Below are 23896 nucleotides of genomic sequence, written 5' to 3'. Positions count from 1 at the left end.
AAGGTCAATGATGAAGCAACTGAAGATGGTTGGGCGTAGGACTGCCCTGAGGAACTCCTGCAGTGATATCCTAGGCTGAGATGATTGGCCTTCTGCAGCCACAGCCATCTTCCTTTGTGTAGGTGTGGCTCGAGCTTTCCTCCTGATTCCCATTGACTTCAATTTTGCTAGGGCTCCTGGCCTTGATGTCAAGGGAAGTCACCGTCACCTCACCTTTGGAATTCAGCTCTGTTACCTATGTTTGAATCAAGGCTGTAATAAGGTTCTGAGTTGAATGGTCCTGGTGGTACTCAAACTGAACATAGATGAGCAGGTTATTGGTGAGTAGATGCTGCTTGATAGCACTGCGATGACAGCATCCGTCACTTTGCTGATGATCGAGAGTAGACTGACGGGGCGATATTGGATTTGTCCTGCTTTTTGTGGATGGGATATACCTGGACAATTTTCTACTATGTCGGTTAGCTGCCAGTGTTGCAGCTGTGCTGAAAAAGCTTGGCTAGGAGCGCAACTAGTTCTGGAGCGCAAGTCTTCAATACTACAACCGGTATGTTGTTGGGGCCCATAGCCGTTGCTATATCCAAAGCCTTCAGCCATTTCTTGTTATCATGTGGAATTAATCGAATTGTCTGAAGGCTGACATCTGTGATGTTGGGGACCTCAGGAGGAGACTGAGATGGAGCATCCACTCAATACTTCTAGTTGAAAATGGTTGCAAATGTTTCAGCCTTGTCTTTTGCACTCACATGCTGAGCAACACCATCCTTGAGGATGGGGATGTTCATGGAGCCTCCATCTCCCATTATTTGTTTAATTGTCCACCATCATTCATGACTAGATAGGGCAAGACTGCAGAGTTTTGCTCTGATCCATCTGTTGTGGGATCGCTTAGCTCTGTCTGTAGCATACCATTTAGCATGCATGTAGTTTTGTGTTGTAGCTTCACCAGGTTGGCACCTCATTTTTAGGTATGCCTGGTGCTGCTCCTGGCATGCACTCCTCACTGAATTAGGGTCAGTCCTTTGGCTCAATAGTAAGGGTAGAGTGAGAGATATGCTGGGCCGTGTGGTTACAGATTGTGGATGACTACAATTCTGCTGTTGTTGATGGCCCTCAGCGCCTCATGGGTGCCCAGTTTTGAGCAGCTGGATCTGTTCTGAATACATCCCATTTTGCATAGTGGTACTGCCATACAGCACGATGGAAAGTGTCCTCAGTATGAAGACGGACTTGCCTCCACAGGGTTATGCAGTGGTCACTTCTGCCAATACTGTCATGGACAGGTGCATCTGCAACAGGTGGATTGGTGAGGACATTGTCAAGTACATTTTTTCCTTGTGTTGGTTCCCTCACCACTTGCCCAACCTGGCAGCTCGCATTCAGAACTTGGCAAACTTAGTCAGCAGTGGTGCTACAGAGCCACACTTGGTGATGGATATTGAAATTTTCCACCCAGCCTGCATTCTGTACTCCTGCTACCCTCAGTGCTTCTTTCAAGTGGTGTTCAGTGTGGAGGAGTACTGATTCATTGGTTGAGGGAGGGCATGAGGTGTCATCAGCAGGAGGTTTCCTTGCCCATGTTTGACCTGATGCCCTGAGACTTCATGGTGTCCTGGGTTAACGTTGATGACACCCAGAGCCACTTCCTCCCCTCTGTATACTACTGTGCCACCAACTCTGCTGGTCTGTCCTGCTGAAATGTCTGATTCTGTGAATATGACTATGTCAGACTATTGCTAGTCTGTTTTGTAGGACAGCTCTCCCAATTTTAGCACAAGTCCTTAGATGTTACTAAGAAGGTCTTTGCAGGCCGACTGGGCAGGGTGTACCTTTGTCGTGTCCAGTGCTTGGGTCAATTTTGGGTGGTCCATCCGGTTGTATTGTTCAACTTTTTTGTACTGGTTTCATGCAACTTAGTGGCTTGCTATGCCATTTCAGAGGGCAGTTAAGAGTCAACCACATTGCTGTGGCTCTGGAGTCGCATGTAGACCAGACCTGGTAAGGACAATGGATTTCCTTCCCTGAAAGACATTAAAGAAAGACTTAAGAAAGAAAAACTTGCAATTATATAGTGTTTTTCACGGCCTTAACTGGGATTCATTAACTGGGGTAAATTCAGTGTAAAAGGTACAGAGGACGCAGAATTCTTAAAAAGCATCAAGTACATAGCAAGCCCAACCAAGAAAAGCGGCAGTTCTAGACTTAGTTTTAGGGAATGAATCTGGGCACGTGGAAGGGATATCAGTGGGGAGAGCATTTTAGTGGTAGTGATCATAATTCAGTTAGATTTAGAGCAGTAATGGAAAAGTTTAAAGATAGACCAATAGTAAAAGTTTTAAATTGAAGAAAGGTCAATTTTACTAAGCTGAGATGTGATTTGGCTGAACCAGACTGGAAACAGCTACTTGAAGGCAAATCAGTGTCAACGCCGTGGGAGGCATTCAAGGAGAAACTAAGGAGGGTTCAGAATAAATAACTTCCCACAAAGAAAAAGAATGGGACTCACAAATCCAGACCTCCTGGATGTCAAAGAACATACAGAGTAGGATGAGTCAAAAATGAAAGCAAGCTTATGTCAGATACCAAGAGCTTAATACTGCCTACAGAAGTATAGAAAGTGTAAGGCTGAAATTGAAAAGGAAATTAGGAAAGCAAAGAGAGGGCATGAAAAAATATTGGCAAGTAAAATCAAGGAAAACTCAAAGATGTTTTATAAATACATAAAGAGCAAGAGGATAAGTAAGGAAAGAATAGGGCCATTTGAAACCAAAAAGGGTAACTCTTGTGTGGAGGCACAAGACGTGGGCATGGTTCTTAATGGAAACTTTGGGTGGAATTTAATGCTGACCTTGGTGACGGGAATGGAGGCGGGTGGGTGTGCAGAAAATCAGCACGGGAGGTGTCATACTGGAAGTCTGATGTTGTGATGTCCCGTCCCGATTTTGTGGATGGCAGCAAACATGGAGGGTGGAGAGAGACATCGACGCAGTTGGCAGGCAATTAAGTTAGTTAAGAAGCCAATTGACAGTAATTTTATTCTTAGTTGTAAATTTTATTAATGCCGTTTGGGAATCACGGACTATGTGCGCTTCCACACGAACCCAGCTCTCAAGTTGAGAAGTCCATTGAGTTCGGGGGCACCACTGATTCCTCCAGGTGCAGGGTATCATCGACTGCACACATGTGGCCATCAAGACTCCTGCCCACCAACCAGCAGCCATCATCAACAGGAAGGGCTTCCACTCCCTCAATGTACAACTTGGCTGCAACCACCATATATGAATCCTGCAGGTCTGTGCATGCTTACCGGGAAGTTGCCACAATGCCTACATTTTGAGGCAGTCCCAGGTGTCAGAACCTTTTAGCCTCCCAATGGCTACTGACGGCTGTGAGGAACCCTCGCACAGAGGCAGAGGGAGAGGTACAACACCTGCCACAGGACAACGCAAGTGACCAAAGAGCAGGTCATTGGTCTACTCAAGATGAGATTCAGGTGCCTAGATTGGTCCAGTGTAACACTTCAATATGCTCCATCGAGGGTCTCACACATATCGTGGTGGTCAGCTGTGCTCTGCACAACCTGCTGCTACAGAGGGGGGAGGTGTTGAACAATGAGGATAGTGAGGAGCGTGATGCCTCCTTGGATGATGAGGATGTGGAGGAGGAAGCTGGCCAAGTATCATCAGATGATGGACCTCAGGGACAACAGGAAAGGCGCCAAGGAGACTTGTGATGCCCTTATACGTTCGCGTTTCCTTTGATCCTTACTGCTAGTTGTATCTTGACCAATTAAAGTCTTACTTTTATGCAGCCCTGTCATCACAACCCTTCCTTCAGGACACATTTGGTCAGCACCCAGGTGTGCAGCGCTCAGCTGGCAAGGCTCCAGACTTAACCCCTCACAGCATGATCTTTCACTTGGAACCCCCTGACAGAGGCAGAGTTGAAAAAAAGAATAATTTTCATTGTCCCTGACACCAAACGCAACCTTTTCTATTTACACATTCTTCTGTGAATCTCCCATGCTTCTGGGTGCTCTTATTTATTCTTCTGTGTGCACTGCAATATGGTGCTCCCCTGCACTGTCAGCTAGAGGGCCCGGCACATTGAGGACTTCCTGCACAGAAACAGAAACGCCCTCTGTCATCAGGGATGAAGGAGGATCTGGCGTCAGAGGGACAGAGGAATGACTGGCCACACCAGAAGCACACTGAGAGGAGCCTTAGCTGCGGGGGTGGGGTGGGGAGTCATTCCTCCTCCTTTGCAAGGCAGACTTCTACCTCCCTGCTGACTTGAGAGGGTAGACGACTTGGTGGTGACTCCAGGTCCCCCGTCCCCCCCACTGCTGCCTTGAGCTCATGGTCGAGACGAGGGTATGCAGGTCTGTGCAAATATCCTGCAGATAGTGAGTGCTCTGCTGGATGTGGCTCTCCAGGAGAGCTACAGATCTCTCAATGGGGGATGTCATTCATGCAAGAATCAGAGACAGTGCAGCACCCAAGGCCTGGATGGACTCCTCCTTCGTCCGTGCTTGGGCGCACATGGCCTCTGGCATCTCTGCCAGATGTTGCCTGACCTCTTGCTGCAGCTGCAGCATTTCCCGTGATGCTGATGACACCAGAGGCACATCCTGGGTCTGGGCCTCAGCAAGGGCCTGACCTCCCACATTCCTCTGACTGTCAGAGGCCTTGGCTGTCACAGCCTCAGTCAGCTGCTTGGGCACATCCGTGCTGTATTCACCAGGTTGTGTGCCCAAATGTAACTGTGAGTGGATACCCACCCACGTGAGAGTAACTGCACTGGTGGAGGGTGCAGGGGTATGAGATGACGATGCACCCTCTGAGGCTCAGTCTTACTCCTCAGAGGTTGCAGTCTCTTCCACAGTCTCAGAGGCTCTTTTTGGATGTTCTACGTGACCTGCATGAGAGAACATTGAAGGGTCAAGACCTCCCCTCCCAACATAACACAGATCCCTACATTGGAGACCCCTGTAGACACTGGATGTCTCATGAGCAGCATCGCTCCATTGCTGCTGGTGCTGCCTTGTGCCCCAGGGTGACCTTACTGTTCTGGGAAGGTGTCCCTGTCTCTCCATCTGCAATGCACTGTCCATCCTGTGGCTATGCCAGCTCCATGCCCTCCTCCTCCATTGGGCTCAGGACATGGAGATTTGGCAATCCTCCGCCGGTTTTGGCCTGCTCTCTGCAATTGTGTACTGTCTTCTCCTGCAGCCACAAAGATAAATGTTATTGGTCTCCCAGCAGGGACAAGCCCAAGACAAATGCTGGTGGTAGTCCAGCTGTTACTTATGGGGGCACACTGTTGCCTCCTGCATGTGACCCCTTTCCAGGGAGTAAGTGAGGGTCTCCAGTGACAAAAGGCCACCTTTCAGCGCCACTTACCCTTATCTTCGGCAGCTTTTCTGTATGCCCTGATCCTTTGCCCACATCTGGGTGGACGCTCCCTCTCCTGGCAATGAAACATTGAATGCAGAGCTGGCGGCCTTTTAAATATGGTGCCCGCACCTGCCACAGCAAGAGCTGACGCCAGCGTCTCTGCCTCCAACCCTACCACTGTCCATTGTAGTTAAGGAGGAGGAATGTGAAACATTGAATGGGATAAATATAGCGAGGGAGGAAATTTTAAGTGTTTAGCAGTCTTGAAAGTGGATAAATCACCAGGCCCACATGGAATATATTCCAGGCTGCTAAGGGAAGCAAAGGAAGAAATAATGGAGGCCCTTACCATCATTTTCCAATCATCTCTGGCTACAGGCATAGTGCCGGAGAACTGGAAGACTGCTAACATTGTACCATTGTTGAAAAGGGGAGGAAGGGATAGCCTGAGTAATTACAGGCTAATCAGTCTCACCTCAGTGGTGGGCAAATCAATGGAAAAAATTTTGATCGATAGTATAAATCTTCATTACAGAGGCATGGATTAATCAAGAACAGTTAGCATGGATTTCTTAAGGGAAGGTCGTGTCTCCAAGGCCCAGAGTATAAGAGCAAGGAGGTTATGCTGGAACAGTATAAAACACTAGTTAGATTGCAGCAAGAGTACTGTGCACATTTCTGTTCACTGTATTACAAGAAGGATATGATCACACTCGAGAGGATATAGTAGAGATTTATGAGGATGTTGCCAGGAATAGAAAATGTTAGCTGTGAGGAAAGATTGGATTGCTGGGTTTGTTTTCTTTGGAACAGAGGAGGCTGAAGGGAGATTTAATTGCGGTGTATAAAATTATGAGGGGTTCGATAGATTGGATATGAAGGAACTATTTCCTTTAGCAGAGAGGTCAATAACCAGGGGGTACAGATTTAAAGTAATTGGTGGAAGGATTAGAGGGGATTTGAGTAATTTTTCGACCGAGCGGGTGGTGGGGGTTTGGAACTCACTGCCTGAAAGAGTAGTAGAGGCAGAAATCCTCATTGTGTTTAAAAAAACACTTGGATATACACTTGAGGTGCTGTGACCTACAGGGCTATGGACCAAGAGCTGGAAGCTGGGATTAGGCTACATAGCTCTTCCGGTTGGCACTGACACGATGGGCCAAATGGCCTCCTTCTGTGCCATAAATCTTTCTATGTTTACCTCAGGATGCCCCAAAGCATTTTATAGCCAATAAAGGTACATTTGAAATGTAGTCACTGTTGTAATGTTGGAAACGCAGTAGTCAATTTGCGTACAGTAGGCTCCCACAAACAGTAATGTGATAATGACCAGCTAATCTGTTTTTATGATGTCGAATGAGTGCTGAAAATTGGCCAGGACACCAAGGATAACTCCCCTGCTGCTCTTCGAAACACTGCCATGGGATCTTTTATGTGCTCCTTAGAGAGTAGTCGGAGCCTCATTTTGATGTCTTACCTGAAAGGCAACACCTCAGACAGTCCTTCAGGACTGATTTGAGAATTAGTCCAGATTTTTGTGCTGAAGTCTCTAGAACAGAGTGGGACTTGAACCTTCTGACTCAGAGACGAGAGTCACACCCACTGAGCCACGGCTGACACAAAATGGGTTTTTATAACAATCTGGTAGTTTCTTGGTCACATGGCTGAAACTAGCTTTTTATTTTGGAATTATTTAATCCATTGAATTAAATTACCCAGCTACCGTGGTTAGATTTGAACTCATGTTTCTGAATCATTAGTCCAGGTATCTAGATTACTAGTCCAGTAACATAACTGCTGTGCTACCATAAATAAAAACAAGAAATGCTGGAAATATTCAGCAGGTCTGGCAGCATCTGTGGAGAAAGAAGCAGAGTTAACATTTCAGGTCAGTGACCCTTCATGCTATGCTACCATTCCTGGTTTTCTATCACTATAGAGCTAATACTAGAGTTATTACTAAAGACAGGATCAAAATCTTATACCATGAAGTGTTTTGGAATGTCCTGAATACATGGAAGGCACTACATGGGTTGAATTTGTGGCACCAGCAGGGCTTTTGGCGCTGGGCCAAAAAGGCAGAGGAATCTCATCTCGGCCATTTGGAGCCCTCCCCCAGCACAATCCTATGGCGCCATGCCAATTAACAGCCTGGCAACGGGATCCCCATTCCTTTAAAGACAGGGTTCCTACCTCCAACAGCTGCCAGCCAATCAGATGGCCGGCTGTTCAGTAGTACCAGTAGCACCACCGGGAGTGGTGCCTACTACCAGTACTGCACCAGGCCTTGGACTCAGGCCCAGCTCTGGAGACGTGGAACTCTGGTAAGTGAAGTGGGGTCGCTGGGGCCAGACTGGCAGACCCTGGCAATGTGGGGGGCGAAGATGGGCTTCCAGTACAGAGGGAGGGAGGTGGGTTGTTCGCTGGCAGGGGCCCTCAGCTGTCCTCAGATTGTCCACAGAGGAGGGCTCACCCTACCAAGCCAGTAGGGAGGTTGCTTTGTTTTACCGGGTGACCACATGGCAGAGCCCCCACCACCCTCACCGTTGGCATTAAGAGTGGGGAAGAGTCCCTTAAGTGCTGTTAAGAGGCCTGTATTGGCCTCTGGGTGGGAAGGTCGTCTACAGCCTATCCTCCCCCCGACAAAATTGCTCTGCACCCTGCCTGCCATCGCAATTCTATGGGCAGCCCCACCTCCTAGCCCGTTTCCAGGTTCTACTTCAGCACAGCTACGCTCTTCTGCTCACTGTGCTGTAAACTACATACTGCTGACACATTCCAAGAATGCTCGCTTTGTAGGATACCAACAACACAAAATATGCTGCAAGGTGTAACTTAAGCAGAAGAGAAGGGAAACACAGCAAGGGACAGCTCCAATCATTTAAAGGATTGAGACCCTGGACTCTCACCATTGAAGTTTACAATTACTTTTTGTATGAATGGTTAACACTATTACAACTTTGTTCACAGAACACCCAACGAGCCAATCAACTAGATACTGATGTCCTTTTCATTGAAATATGAACCTAATTACAGTTTCTTGGAACAAACATTTTAAAAAAGCTATTTTTGTAACATTGTAACACAATCTAATAAAGAAGTCAAGGAAATAATTTCTACCACCCACCCATTTTGATTTATTGCAGGTTATGAATGGTGCCAGGGCCTATACTGGAGCTGAAAGCCATATATTTCAAATTGGAATTTTGCAGAAAAATGAAGATGCCCCACAGCTGGCTTCAGGAGTTATTACTCCTCTACAAGTCACAGTAAGAATTACCTTGTTAAGTTAATCCACCTTCCAACAACGACAGCTACAAGTTGTTGTAGACTCTTCCATGTTAAATTTAGTAAATTCTCTACATGAGGTTCTCAATGAGAAAACGTGAACAGGTCAATTTACTTTAACTATACTTACAAAGAGGGTGGTATATGTGTGGAAAACAATCCATAGACATTGGAGTTAGATTGTGTCAGAAAATTCAAGAGATAGCTAAATGCGGTTTCAGGACATGTTGAACCGTGGACATGTTGGGGTAATTTTCAACTTTGCCACCTGGGTGGTAACCTGGCAGAGCAGATCACCCACACTGAATAACATTTTCCCAATTTTATGAACAAAAATTGAATAGGTTCTATAGAAGATTGGTGGGAGGCGGGAGGTGGGGATTACTGCTCAGGTGACAAGATTGAAAATGAAATAAAAACAAGAAATGCTGGAAATGCTCATCAGGTCTGGCAGCATCTGTGGAGAGAGAAGCAGAGTTAACATTTCAGGCCAGTGACCCTTCTTCAGGTCACTGACCTGAAACGTTAACTCTGCTTCTCTCTCCACAAATGCTGCCAGACCTGCTGAGTATTTCCAGCATTTCTTGTTTTTGTTTCAGATTTCCAGCATCCGCAGTATTTTGCTTTTATTATATAAGATTGAAAATGACCTCTTCTGTTTTATGAGTGCTGCAGAACATAGGCTGCAATGTTGAAGTACAGATGGAATTTTCTTACCTGAGGTTTTAATGGCCTTATAGCATTTTAGTTTTACGTTAAATAAACATATAGTTGTCTGACCACTGATTCATTTTAATTTTTCGTTGCTGTTCTAAATATGATTCAAATTCAAATGTACTTTCATATTTAATCTATTAGCCAGCTTTTAACAGCAGGCATTATTTATACCTATTTCATTTTTAGATCTTTGTCACGGAAAAATAGAAAGAAAAGTAACACATTTGATGAATAAAATAAATAGGAAAATGTGTATTGTGTGAAATACTTTTGAATAACAAATGCTTTTTTGTTAGGCACTTGAAGATCGAGTTACAGTAATCCAGCCTACGCAATTGTCCTTTGTAGACAGCAATACACCAAGCCAGGAGCTGATCTACAACATCACTGTTCCACTGCTCCCAGAACATGGCAAGTATTAATAATACATAGAGTCAGTGAGAGTTACAGCACTGAAACAGGCCCTTCAGCCCACCGAGTCTGCGCCGACCATCAACCACCCATTTATACTAATCCTACATTAATCCCATATTCCCTACCACATCCCCACCTTCCCTCAATTCTCCTACCGCCTACCTACATTAGGGGCAATTTACAATGGCCAATTTGCCTATCAACCTGCAAGTCTTTGGCTGTGGGAGGAAACCGGAGCACCTGGTGGAAACCCATGCAGTCACAGGGAGAACTAGAAAACTCCGCACAGGCAGTACCCAGAACTGAACCCAAGTCCCTGGAGCTGTGAGGCTGCGGTGTTAACCACTGTGCCACCCTACAGTGGAGAAAAATGTCCTCTGTTTTATACAAACCTATTTAAGATTTTGATATCCATAGCACACAGAGGAAATCTTCTCTGCTGCATGCTTAGTTTGTGTTTATTAATTTGTTTGTCAAATGTGATAGTGAATTAAAAGAAAGCAGATGAAAAAGTAAATCTTATATAAGGAAAGTCTGGAGTTAGGAAGAGCCAGTCTTCCATCTAAGCTAATTTCTCCAGGACCTGAACTGTTTCATCGTGACACCTAATTGAGTTTTGAAAAACTGTTATCCCTGGCAGATATATCACCAGCCTATTATCTTTCTATTTATGATAAAAAGAACTGTTCACTACTCATGCCATTGGACCTTCAGCTCCTATAACCTCACCACAGCTTTTTCTCTTGGTCCACTAAACTGCTCCAGCTTTTTCTAAAGTTCCCTTCCTCCTCTTGACTATCACCCTCAGTGTTATCCTATTACCTACTTGTTATTTCCTGAATTATCATTTTGCTCTTCTTCCTGCTTTTCCGACAGACTCTAATTACAGGAACCCAATCCATCTCCTCTTCCATTTTGTTTCTTACTAAGTCCAATACTAATCACAATCCCCCTCTGCAGATCAACCTTATATACGAACATACATACAAACATACGAATTAGGAGCAGGAGTAGGCCACTTGGCCCCTCGAACCTGCTCCGCCATTCAATAAGTTCATGGCTGAACTGATTACTCCACATTCCCACCTACCCCCGATAACCTTTCACCTTCTTGCTTATCAAGAATTTATCTACCTCTGCCTTAAAAATATTCAAAGACTCTGCTTCCACAGCCTTTTGAGGAAGAGAATTCCAAAGACTCAGGACCCTCAGAGATAAAATGTCTTCTCATCTCTATCTTAAATGGGTGACCGCTTAGTTTAAACAGTGATCCCCTAGTTCTAGATTCTCCCACAAGGGGAAACATCCTTTCCATATCCACCCTGTCAAGAAACCCTCAGGATCTTATGTGTTTCAATCAAGTCACCTCTTACTCTTCTAAATTCCTCATGATACAAGCCTAGCCTGTCCAATCTTTCCTCATAAGATAGCCCGCCCATTCCAGATTTCAGTCAAGTAAACCTTCTCTGAACTGCTTCCAACGCATTTACATCCTTCCTTAAATAAGGAGACCAGTACTGTACACAGTACTCCAGGTGTAGTTTCACCAATGCCCTGTATATTAAGGCATATAACCTCCCTACTTTTGTATTCACTTCCCTTCGCAATAAACAATAACATTCTATTAGCTTTCACATTACACAGCAATTATACCATTCTCTCCTTTCTTCTTCTTCTTTGGCCTCCTTGTCTCGAGAGACAATGGGTAAGCGCCTGGAGGTGGTCAGTGGTTTGTGAAGCAGCGCCTGGAATGGCTATAAAGGCCAATTCTAGAGTGACAGACTCTTCCACAGGTGCTTCAGATAAAATTGGTTGTCGGGGCTGTTACACAGTTGGCTCTCCCCTTGTGCTTCTGTCTCTTTTCCTGCCAACAGCTAAGTCTCTTCGACTCGCCACTCTTTAGCCCCGCCTTTATGGCTGTCCGCCAGCTCTGGCGATCACTGGCAACTGACTCCCATGACTTGTGATCAATGTCACAGGACTTCATGTCGCGTTTGCAGACATCTTTAAAGCGGAGACATGGACGTCCGGTGGGTCTGATGCCAGTGACGAGCTCGCTGTACAATGTGTCTTTGGGGATCCTGCCATCTTCCATGCGGTTCACATGGCCAAGCCATCTCAAGTGCCGCTGGCTCAGTAGGGTGCATATGCTGGGGATGTTGGTCGCCTCGAGGACTTCTGTGTTGGAGATACGGTCCTGCCACCTGATGCCAAGGATCCTCCGGAGACAGCGAAGATGGAATGAATTGAGACGTCGCTCTTGGCTGACATACATTGTCCAGGTCTCGCTGCCGTAGAGCAAGGCACTGAGGACACAGGCTTGATACACTCGGATTTTTGTGTTCCGCGTCAGTGCGCCATTTTCCCACACCCTCTTGGCCAGTCTGGGCATAGCAGTGGAAGCCTTTCCCATGCGCTTGTTGATTTCTGCATCTAGAGACAGGTTACTGGTGATAGTTGAGCCTAGGTAGGTGAACTCTTGAACCATTTCCAGAGCGTGATCGCCGATATTGATGGATGGAGCATTTCTGACATCCTGTCCCATGATGTTCGGTTTCTTGAGGCTGATGGTTAGGGTTTCTTTCCTTTAATTCTTTGATTATCTAGCAATGCCCTTAACAGTCGTCCTGCCTGAACTCTATGGCAGTGATAAATAGGAAAGAATCAGGGTTTGTACAATCAGTTGGCCTCATTGTACTTTCTACTTTCTTGTGCAGCTCAGGGCTTGAGAACTAAAAGTAGTTTCTAATTCCTTGTGACGTCAATATTTCTTTTAATTTCTTTTTAATTGACAAAAAAAAACACTTCAACTTAGCCTCCATTCAGGGCGGCACAGTGGCGCAGTGGTTAGCACCGCAGCCTCACAGCTCCAGGGACCCGGGTTCGATTCCGGGTACTGCCTGTGTGGAGTTTGCAAGTTCTCCCTGTGTCTGCGTGGGTTTTCTCCGGGTGCTCCGGTTTCCTCCCATAAGCCAAAAGACTTGCAGGTTGATAGGTAAATTGGCCATTATAAATTGTCACTAGTATAGGTAGGTGGTAGGGAAATATAGGGACAGGTGGGGATGTTTGGTCGGAATATGGGATTAGTGTAGGATTAGTATAAATGGGTGGTTGATGTTCGGCACAGACTCGGTGGGCCGAAGGGCCTGCTTCAGTGCTGTATCTCTAATCTAATCTAATCTAATGACTTATTTCTCTATTTAAGCACATTGCCACCTGCTACAGTGCTAGACCAAGTGCTGTTATGAAATCTCTTCCAAATAGATAACACTGCTTTAAAATAGCAGTGCCCTATGGTTGCCTTAGAATTGCATTTTTGGCATATAGTTATGATTTATGGACCCAGAACAGTTTAGAAATGTTCTTCCAAGCAGCATTGATCATCCAACACAATCATTTGAACAATGTGATTATTTTTTAGAATCCACAATATTTGTATGACATTGAGTCGCAGTTTTCCTGTTACTCAATAAGTGATGAAGACCAGGGGTGGAGCATGCAGGTCAACAGCAAAATTGTAATTATGTTCCAGCTGAGTAGTGTGAAGGAGAAATTGTTTTGATAAGAAGGCATTTTCCAAACTGTTCTGTGCATCATAAGCAGATGTTCAGAAGCAGCACTGTTACAGTTTAATAAACTTAATATGTTATGAAGGTATATATCTAATGTAACTATCTACACAATACTGCATACCTGGAAATTATTACTATCATTAAATGATTCAGATATATCTGTTAGATGTTAAAAAAAAAAGTTGTCTGAAATTGGATTGCGATCTTGAAATCACTCCAGCATATTTTTCCCAGGGGTCTTTTTACGCAGTGTCATTTGATTGTTGGGGAGCTTAGGGTCCAGGCTGGGGGTAGCACACCTCTCCTCCTGGTCCATAAACAGTGCTGTAAAGGCACTTACCTTTTCCCAGAAGCTGTCTTTGCCTCCCTTTAGCTGCTGGCTTTCCTGAGGTCTGGTCACTGTCAAACCTGAAAAGCAGGTTAAATCAGAGGCTAAAATAAAAACAAAATACTGTGGCTGCTGGAAATCTGAAATAAAAACAGAAAGTGCTGGAAATACTCAGCAGGTCTGGCAGCATCTGTAGAGAGAGAAACAGTTAACGTTTCAGGCCAGTGACCTTTCATGAGAACAGAAAGGTCATCGACCTGAAATGTTAACTCTTTTTCTGTCTCCAAAGTTGCTGCCAGCCCTGCTGAGTGTTTCCAGCATTTTCTATTTTTATATTAAATCAGAGATTGCCAGCCTCATTAAAATATTTCAATTGCCTACCCACCTCCAGAGAGTAGGTTGGCTGCCCACCGTTTGCCCCACCTGCATTAAACCTGGGCAGGTTCGAGCAGGACAGAGTCGTTTTGAGATTTTTTAAATTTTAACCGATGACCCAACCCCAACCCACCTGTTTTTTTGGGATTAAAATTTACCCTCAGTCTATAATGAGCTGCAGTTTCCTCCAGCCAAAAACAATGGGGACACTCAAAGGTGTTGTCTTTTGCCACCATCGCAAACTACATACCCTCACTGCTGACTCCATTCCCTCCCTTGGCTACTGTCTCAGGCACAATCAGACTGTTTGAAACTCATAATTCCCTCCCTAAACTCCTCTGCCTATCCACCTCCCTCTCCTGCTTTATTACTCTTGTTAATATACACCTGTTGACCAGAAACAAGAAGCATAGAAACATGTAATACTTTCTATCCATTGTAATGCTTTTATTTGTGTCAGAAAGGGGTACAGTACCCTGCAGGTTATACTGTTTCATTTGTGCTCCTGGCATGGAGCCTCATGTGCTGTTTTTTAGTAACTTGCCCTGCCCCACCCAATATCTCCTTGTTTGCCCTGGCATTCATTTTCTTATGCTTCTGTGAAGCATGGGATATTTTTTACAATAAAGATGCGATGTCAATGAAAACTGTTGCTGTTTAACAAAATCTTCTAAATTGGTCCTTCATTAGATCACTTAATGTGAGTGGAATCAGTTCCAACAAAATAGCACACCAATAATATGCATTACATAGCTGTTTATTAAACACCTCCCTTCGTTGTCTTGAAGTCTAGCATTTGTCATTTGTTTGTTCATTTGTTGGTATCATCTTCTTCCAGAACGTTGACTGCCATGAATTTCCACCTCTGTCTGTCCTGTGCTGTCCTTACACATTCTGCTGAGGTCTGAATGGATTGCTCTGAGGAGAGGCAGCATGGACTTGATGGGCCGAATGCCCTCCTTCTATGCAGTAAATGACTCTATAATTGCTTCCAGTCCATTATATCTGTCTTCCATTTTCTTCCCTGCTTCTCTGTCTTATGTTTTTCGTCGATCTTTCCTTCCAATAATTTTCTCTGTCTACCTTCTGCTCAAATGATGTGACCAAAGTATTGTATCTTTCGCTCTATGATGTTATGCACTAATTTGTTCTCTTCTCCAGCCATTTCCAACACTTCCTCATTAGTCTTTCTTTCTGTGTAGGATATGCAGAACATCCTCTGATATGTCCACATCTCGAATGCATTCAGCTTATCAATAGTCTCTTTCTTTGTTGTTCATGTCTCCATGCATATAATATAGATGACAAAATGTAGCATCTCAGCATTCTTTACCTGAGATTCAAAGTCAGTTTCTTTGATGTTAACAAGTCCTTCATTCTGACAAAGCTGGTCTTGGCTATCTCAATTCTCCTTCAGATCGCATAATCAGATCTCCCATCATCTGTGATAACCTGCTCCAGGCATGTGAACCTTTTCACTTGTTCCAGGACTTGTCCATTTACTTCATTTTTCACTTCCAGGGTTAGGTCTCTGCTTTTCACCATTGTCTTGGTTTTCTTCACATTCGTTCTTAATCCATATTCCACACTCCTTGTCTTTATTTGTTCACATTTTCCTGTAGTGCCTCTTCTGTCTCTGTAGAAATGTAGCAAGACCTGGACAATATCCAGGCTTGGGCTGATAAGTGGCAAGTAGCATTCACGCCACACAAGTGCCAGGCAATGACCATCTCCAACAAGAGAGAATCTAACCATCTCCCCTTGACATTCAACGGCATTACGATCATTGAATCCTCAACTATCAACATCCTGGGGGTTGCCATTGACCAGAAACTGAACTTGAGTAGCAATATAAATATCATGGCTACAAGAGGAGGTCAGAGGCTAGGAATCCTGTGACGAGTAACTCATCTCCTGACTCCCCAAAGCCTGTCCACCATCTACAAGGCACAAGTAAGGAGTGTGATGGAATACTCTGCACTTGCCTGGATGGGTGCAGCTCCAACAACACTCAAGAAGCTCGACACCATCCAGGACAAAGCAGCCTGCTTGATTGGCACCCCAGCCACCACCTTCAACATTCACTCTCTCCACCACCGACGCACAGTGGCAGCAGTGTATACCATCTACAAGATGCATTGCAACAACGCAGCATCTTCCAAACCCGTGACCTCTACTACTTAGAAAGACAGGGCAGCAGATGCATGGGAACACCACCACCTGCAAGTTCCCCTCCAAGCCACACACCATCCTGACTTGCAACTATATCGCCATCCCTTCATTGACGCTGGGTGAAAATCCTGGAACTCCCTTCCTAATAGCACAGTGGGTGTACCTGCCACACATGGACTGCAGCAGCTCAAGAAGGCAGCTCACCGCCACCTTCTCATGGACAATTAGGGATGGGCAATAAATGCTGGCCTGGCCAGCGACGCCCACATCCCATGAAACAAATTTTTTTTTTTTATCAGTGCAGTGGCATCTGCGTATCTCAAGTTAGTAATGTTCAACCCACCAATATTGCAACCTGGTAGATGTTCTGTCTCTGAAGATCGCTTCAGCATACAGGTTGAACAGTTTTGGGGACAACACATCCGTGACTCACGCCTCTTTTGTTTGGGAAACTGTCTGACAAGCTCGTAGCAAGTCTCATCGCTGTTGATTGCTTCCAATATAGATTCTCAATTATCCTTTTATCATTTCTGTTAATTTCTGGTTTGTTTAAGCACTCCATTATTTTCTGATGGTAGACTTTATCAGATGCCATCTCGTAGTCTATGAAGTATATATACACAGATTTTTGTATTTCCAGATATTTTTCGATCACTACTCTCAAGTTAAAGATTCCCTCTTTTGCTCCTTTCTTTGGTTTGACTCCTAACTGACTGTAATCTAGCTCTGCTTCTATAGACTGGTTATTTCTTTTCAAAATGATGATTAAAATCATTTTCATCACATCGCTCATGAGGCTTTTGTCCTTTGCTCTGAACACTAGGGCTTTTGGTTTCTTTGGGAGCATAATGAACACTGACTGCATAAGATCCACAGATATGAATCCTGTTCTGTAAGGGGGAGGCGGTGGCATAGTGGTATTGTCGTTGGAGTAGTAACCCAGAGGCCCAGGGTATTGCTCTGGGGACATGGGTTCAAATCCCACTACAGCAGAAGGTGGAATTAAATTAAATTAATAAATCTGGAATTAAAAATGCTAGTCTAATGGCCATGAAACCATTGTCGATTGTTGTAAAAACCCATCTGGTTCACTAATGTCCTTTAGGGAAGGAACAGTGGCATACAGTAGGGAGGGAGGTGCCCTGGGAATCCTCAACATCGACTCTGGACCCCATGAAGTCTCATGGCATCAGGTCAAATATGGACAGGGAAACCTCCTGCTGATTACCACCTACCGCCCTCCCTCAGCTGATGAGTCAGTTACTCCTCCATGTTGAACAGCAGTTGGAGGAAGCACTGAGGGTGGCAAGGGCACAGAATGTACTCTGGGTGGGGGACTTCAATGTCCATCACCAAGAGTGGCTTGGTAGCACCACTACTGACTGAGCTGGCCAAGTCTTAAAGGACCTATCTGCTAGACTGGGTCTGTGGTAGGTGGTGAGGGAACCAACAAGAGGGGAAAACATATTTGACTTTGTCCTCACCAATCTGCCTGCCGCAGATGCATCTGTCCATGACAGTATTGGTAGGAGTGACCACCGCGCAGTCGTTGTGGAGATGAAGTCCCGCCTTCACATTGAGGATGCCCTCCTTCGTGTTGTGTGGCACTACCACCTTGCTAAATGGGATAGATTTCGAACAGATCCAGCAATGCAAAACTGGGCATGCATGAGGCGCTGTGGGCCATCAGCAGCAGCAGAATTGTACTCAGCCACAATTTGTAACCTCATGGCCCAGCATATCCCCCACTCTACATTACCATCAAGCCAGGAGACCAACCCTGGTTCAATGAAGAATGCAAGAGGGAATGCCAGGAGCAGCACCAGGCATAAATGAGGTGTCAACCTGGTGAAGCTACAACACAGGACTATCTGCGTGCCAAACTGCATAAGCAGCATGCGATAGACAGAGCAAAGCTCTAATCCCATAACCAACGGATCAGATCTAAACTCTGTTTCCTGCCACATCCAGCCGTGAATGGTGGTGGACAATTGAACAACTAACTGGAGGAGGTGGCTCCAAAAATATCCCCATCCTCAATGATGGGGGAGCACAGCTCATCAGTGCAAAAGATAAGGCTGAAGCATTTGCAACAATCTTCAGCCAGAAGTGTCGAGTTGATGATTCATCTCGGCCCCCTCCTGACGTCCCCAGCATCGCAGATGCCAGACTTCAGCCAATTTGATTCACTCCGCGTGATATCAAGAAGCGACTGAAGGCACTGGATACTGCAAAGGCTATGGGCCCTGACAATATTCCGGCAATAGTACTGAAGACCTGTGCTCCAGAACTTGCCACGCCCCTAGCCAAGCTGTTCCAGTACAGCTACAACACTGGCATCTACCCTGCAAGACTGCCCAGGTATGTCCTGTACACAAAAAGCAGGACAAATCCAACCCGGCCAATTACCGCCCCATCAGCCTACTCCCAAACATCAGTAAAGTGATGGAAGGTGTCATCAACAGTGCCATCAAGTGGCACTTGCTTAGCAGTAACCTGCTCAGTGACACTCAGTTTGAGTTCTGCCAGGGCTACTCAGCTCCTGACCTCATTACAGCCTTGGTTCAAACATGAACAAAAGAGCTGAACTCACGATGTGAGGTGAGAGTGACTGCCCTTGACATCAAGGCAGCATTTGACCGAGTATGGCATGAAGGAGCCCTAGCAAAACTGAGGTCAATGGGAATCAGGGGGAAAACCCTCCACTGTCTGGAGTCATACCTAGCGCAAAGGAAGATGGTTGTGGTTGTTGGTGGTCAATCATCTGAGCTCCAGGACATCACTGCAGGAGTTCCTCAGGGTAGTGTCCGAGGCCCAACCATCTTCAGCTGCTTCATCAGTGACCTTCCTTCAATCATAAGGTCAGAAGTGGGGATGTTCGCTGATGATTGCACAATGTTCAGCACCATTCATGACTCCGCAGATACTGAAGCAGTCAATGTAGAAATGCAGCAAGACCTGGACAATAACGAGGCTTGGGCTGATAAGTGGCAAGTAACATTGACGCCACACAAGTACCAGGCAATGACCATCTCCGACAAGAGAGAATCTAACCATCTCCCCTTGACCTTCAATGGCATTACGACTGCAGAATCCCCCACTATCAACATCCTAGGGGCTATCATTGACCAGAAACTGAACGGGAGTAGCCATATAAATACCATGGCTACAAGAGCAGGTCAGAGCTAGGAATCCTGCGGCGAGTAACTCACCTCCTGACTCCCCAAATCCTGTCCACCATCAATAAGTCACAAGTGAGGAGTGTGATGGAATACTCTCCACTTGCCTGGATGGGTGCAGCTCCAACAACACTCAAGAAGCTCGACACCACCCAGGACAAAGCAGCCCGCTTGATTGGCACCCCATCTACAAATATTCACTCCCTCCACCACCGACGCACAGTGGCAGCAATGTGTACCATCTACAAGATGCACTGCAGCAACGCATCAAGGCTCCTTAGACAGCACCTTCCAAACCCGCGACTTCTACCAACTAGAAGGACAAGGGCAGCAAATGCATGGGAATACCACCACCTACAAGTTCCCCTCCAAGTCACACACCATCCTGACTTGGAACTATATCACCGTTCCTTCACTGTTGCTGGGTCAAAATCCTGGAACTCCCTTCCTAACAGCACTGTGGGTGTACCTACCCCACATGGACTGCAGCAGTTCATGAAGGCAGCTCACCACCACCTTCTCAAGGGCAATTAGGGATGGGGAATAAATGCTGGCCTGGCCAGCGACGCCCACATCCCATGAATGAATTAAAAAAAAAATTTGTTACAGAGGTCTGTCAGTACCCCCATGTAAACAACATTCAGGGCTTTCAGGCATTCTGTTCATACCTCATCGATTCCAGGTACTTCCTTTGCTTTCATCTTTTTGATCGCTGCACGGACTTCTGCCTCTATTATCTCTGGTCCTTCTCTTCTAGCATTTCCCCAGGCATAAATAAATGGAAGTATTCAGTCGCCAGAGATATCACCTAACTCTGTACAAACTACCAGATTTCAAGGCAAAAACAAGAAGCAACCAAACGGGGAAGGAAATGTAAATTCCATGACCTAGATTTTGCAGTGAAGGAATAGCACTAACCGGCCAGCTATACATAACTTTTTGTGGGCTTATAAGCATCAATTTACGGTATTTAGAAATTCTTTTCAGCACGGCGCCCTCCACAGGAGATCTGTGGTGTGTGTGAGCTGGGCAAGCAATTGTTTCCTGAACCAATCAGATTGAAGAATCCACACTAAGACATGCAGGGCTGCATTTTAAGACTACGCCGTTGAAGTAGGCGGCAGACGTGAAAAATGCAGCCTGCGCACACGGGGACCACTTCACAGAGCCACTGCGATTTCAAATTGGCAGCTCCCACCCTGCGCGATGATGTGGAGGAGACGGGCAAGCTCCAAATGGCATATCGCAACATTCCCGCCCTTCCACCCCCCCACCCCGGAATACAGCTATTGAAAATTTGACCCCCAGCCTCCCCAAAGTTCGACACCTTTGTTCTTTACCCCTTCCCATCACACCCCCAATCAATCCGCAGCATTGTCACCCCGCTCCCCCCTTACCACACAGAGAAAAAAACCCCAGCCCCCCCCCAACAGGTGTCACGCCTCGTTTCCCCGAGCAGGGATTTGAAGGCGTGGCATTGTTGGCTGCCGGACTGAAGATCAGCGCGGTGATTAAGGAAGTGATGGGACCTTCATTAAATCAGGTACGTAAATTAATTTCCATATGGAAATCATGGTCCTGTCACCGAGCGGCGAGGCAGTGCAACAAGGCCTCGCCACCGCCGCTGAGATTGGTACAGGGCCTGCCACTGTTGGGGTCTGTCACAGGTGTCTGCCTTACCGATCTTCATTGCCCCCCTGCCACCATTTCCAACGGTGGAGCGGCTTTAAGAACCAGCCCTCAGAATCTAAGCCAGGAAGTATAAATTTGAATATTCAGTTTAATGTAAAATAATGTACAGAAAACAAAATAAAGAGCAGAAAGGAAAGATGGGAGAGAGAGAGAGAGATAAAGACAGAAAGTAAATGTGAGAGAATTTTTAAAAATTTAATCTACAATATTTAAAATCTGAAGGAATGAGTCTTCACACTTGTAAAAATAAATTTTCGATACGAGAGAGGTTGTTTGGCTGTAATTAGGATTTATCATGCTGTTAACTATTCATTTATATCTGAACGCACAAACCCTAACATTTTCGGGCATGTTTAGTGGATATCTAGTACTAAAACTTCATGCCCTCCTTGTGTTTGAATACCGAATGTGTCAGCCAAGTGCCAGTGTAGCAGAGCGTATGCAGGAGCCGGGCAAATCAGACAGCAATTTCCGGATTTCCGCGTTTAACTGCCTATGTGTGGATGCCAGAGGTTGCTATCCAATTTTCTCCATAATAACTGTGAGCAGTGATAGGCCTCAATGTTATTCCTCCCGCAAAATCCAGGCCCCTGACATGTCTGCATAGACATAGGTCCATGAAAGATCTGCATAGACAATAGGTAGGTAATATTAGTAACATAGACAATATTAATTTTTGTGTTGCTGTTGTGTAAACATTGTGTTGCCTTGTTTCAGGTACTCTTGAACACTCTGGCAGCCCTTTCTTCCCAGTTACATTCTTCACTCAGGCTGATATTGACAATGGCAAGATTCTATACCGTCCTCCTGCAGCATCTTTGCACGCGCAAGGCTTATTCAAATTCTCCTTCACTGGTAAGGAACATGATGCAAATATATATAAATTAAGACTTTTTTTGCACAGTTATAGTTATTGCTACTTATTCTGTGAGTGCTATTGGTGACTTTTTCATCCACAAGGTCAGTATTTCACACATTTTGAGCTAAGGTATAACTTGCACAGTAAATGGTTCAGTATGACCAGAGTATGGCAATTCTGCAAGTCGTCATTTGATTATAAAATAAATGGAGTTTCTTTTCTGTAACAGGAAGGTACAGGCATTCTTTTCTTGGGTGACAGAATTCACAGCTTGCACATGTTAGTGCTTCTGATTCTGGGCCATTAACATTAATGAAAAAAGGTACAAGAATGTACAGTCACAAATGGGTTTCCAGTATATTGTTCCATGACCCATGTGATATGTTTCTGCGAGATATTATTGTTAACAAAAAAAAGTTTCCCCATTTTATACTCATGCCAACATTTTCATTCACAATGACTGAAAGAAAGTATAACTGATTCAGGCAAAGTTTTAGTATTGAAGACCATCAAAGGTCAGATTTTGTCTTATTGTGATTGGGCTTAAAGGGTCAATTGGGTGGGGAGAATCTCACACCCTCATTCTGCCCATCAATTGAACAGAAAATCAGGTTGACTCTGTTACAGGTGTGTGATCCTTTCCTCTCCCACCAAGCAGTTTTCCTCTATAAACTGTGCCGAGGTGATCTTTTATACCTAATCACAATGGACTGAATTTTATGCGCATGGCGTAGGTCATGACAGTGGCACCAGAAGCGGGTACCTTTGCCGCATGAGTGCCATGCAACTGGCCAACTGTGATCGTATGACAGCTGGCCAATAAACGGTCTGGAAGTATGGGCCTGTCCAGTGGACGAGTGGAGGCGGGCAAAGAGGCACATATCTTGGCTTCACCTGACTGTAAGGTAGGTGCTGATGCCATGTTTAAAAGCCTGCCAGCCTTGCAGGTGTTGCTGTCTTGTTCTTCAGGATCACTCACCTCCCCACCACCCCCCCCCCCACATCTTCCCCACCACCCCCCAACCACCTGCTGTTGATGCCACCCTTGTACAACCACCACCCGATGCAGCTCCCACCCTTGGACGCCTCCCTCCATTGGCTGGTAGTGGCCTCAGCTCCCCATTCTTCAAAATGGCTGGCTACCAGAGGTAGCACTGAGGCCGCGCCTTGTTGCCACCACCTTTAACCGGTAGGGGCTTTAAAGGCCTGGGATTCCCTTGCGCTGTACGTGAAATATGAAATGCCCGGTAAAATTCCATTCAATAGCATGTAAATTCAGGTTATTTACCTTCTAAACAAGCTAAATTGATGCCCTACCGCATCGTAGTGGCAGGTCTGCCCTCCATCCTTCCCACCACTCATAAAATTCGGAACTGGTGTCAGGGTTCCAGGCGAGTGCATCCCCTCCAGATTCTTCACGACCCCCCCCAGCCTCCTACCCCTCTCTTTCAGAGCTTGGTAGAACTCCGGTCAATAAGTGGGAAATCTTCTACAGTTTTAAATTTACTGGATGAATTTTGTACCAATCAAGGTGAAGCGTATTACAGCTGAAGAGTCACACATTTTTACACCTTTTTGTTCTGTTACCTACCCCAATTATGTATAGGTTAATTACGGCATAACCAGTTGCAGAGTGAAGTTCTCTTAATTCTGTCTTTCCTCCGAGGAGCCACTATACTTTTGGGTTTTCCACACCATAGCAATGGCACTCTGGGTGATTTTGCTGTTTTGTCTTAGAACAAGGTTCAGATTGCCTAAATTAATTACAGCTAACAAAAATAACTTTCATATTATAAGTCTGAGCTGGAACCAAAAGGTGAAAAGTTAGTGTCTAAGCCCTGGATGATCCAGTCCTCGCAGTTTAAATCCTGAAAGTTATTACTCTACTGATGTATTTTGTTTAG

At 45.4% G+C, this 23896-nt stretch overlaps 1 protein-coding gene across 3 annotated transcripts in view; it reads left to right on the top strand.

Moving 5' to 3' along the window:
• The window catches only part of fras1 (Fraser extracellular matrix complex subunit 1), a 617312-nt gene that overhangs the window by 439229 nt on the left and 154187 nt on the right, over window positions 1-23896 (top strand). For all 3 annotated transcript variants that reach the window (XM_068039139.1, XM_068039130.1, XM_068039149.1), the window contains exons 32-34: window positions 8543-8665; window positions 9698-9812; window positions 21851-21988. In XM_068039139.1, the coding sequence (XP_067895240.1) occupies window positions 8543-8665; window positions 9698-9812; window positions 21851-21988 (376 nt within the window). The remainder of the gene's footprint in view (window positions 1-8542; window positions 8666-9697; window positions 9813-21850; window positions 21989-23896) is intronic.

The sequence above is a fragment of the Heterodontus francisci genome, chromosome 1 (assembly GCF_036365525.1).
Source record: "Heterodontus francisci isolate sHetFra1 chromosome 1, sHetFra1.hap1, whole genome shotgun sequence".
Lineage (NCBI taxonomy): Eukaryota > Metazoa > Chordata > Chondrichthyes > Heterodontiformes > Heterodontidae > Heterodontus > Heterodontus francisci.
Note: the sequence above shows the minus strand (reverse complement) of the source record. Positions and strands in the feature narration are given on the sequence as shown.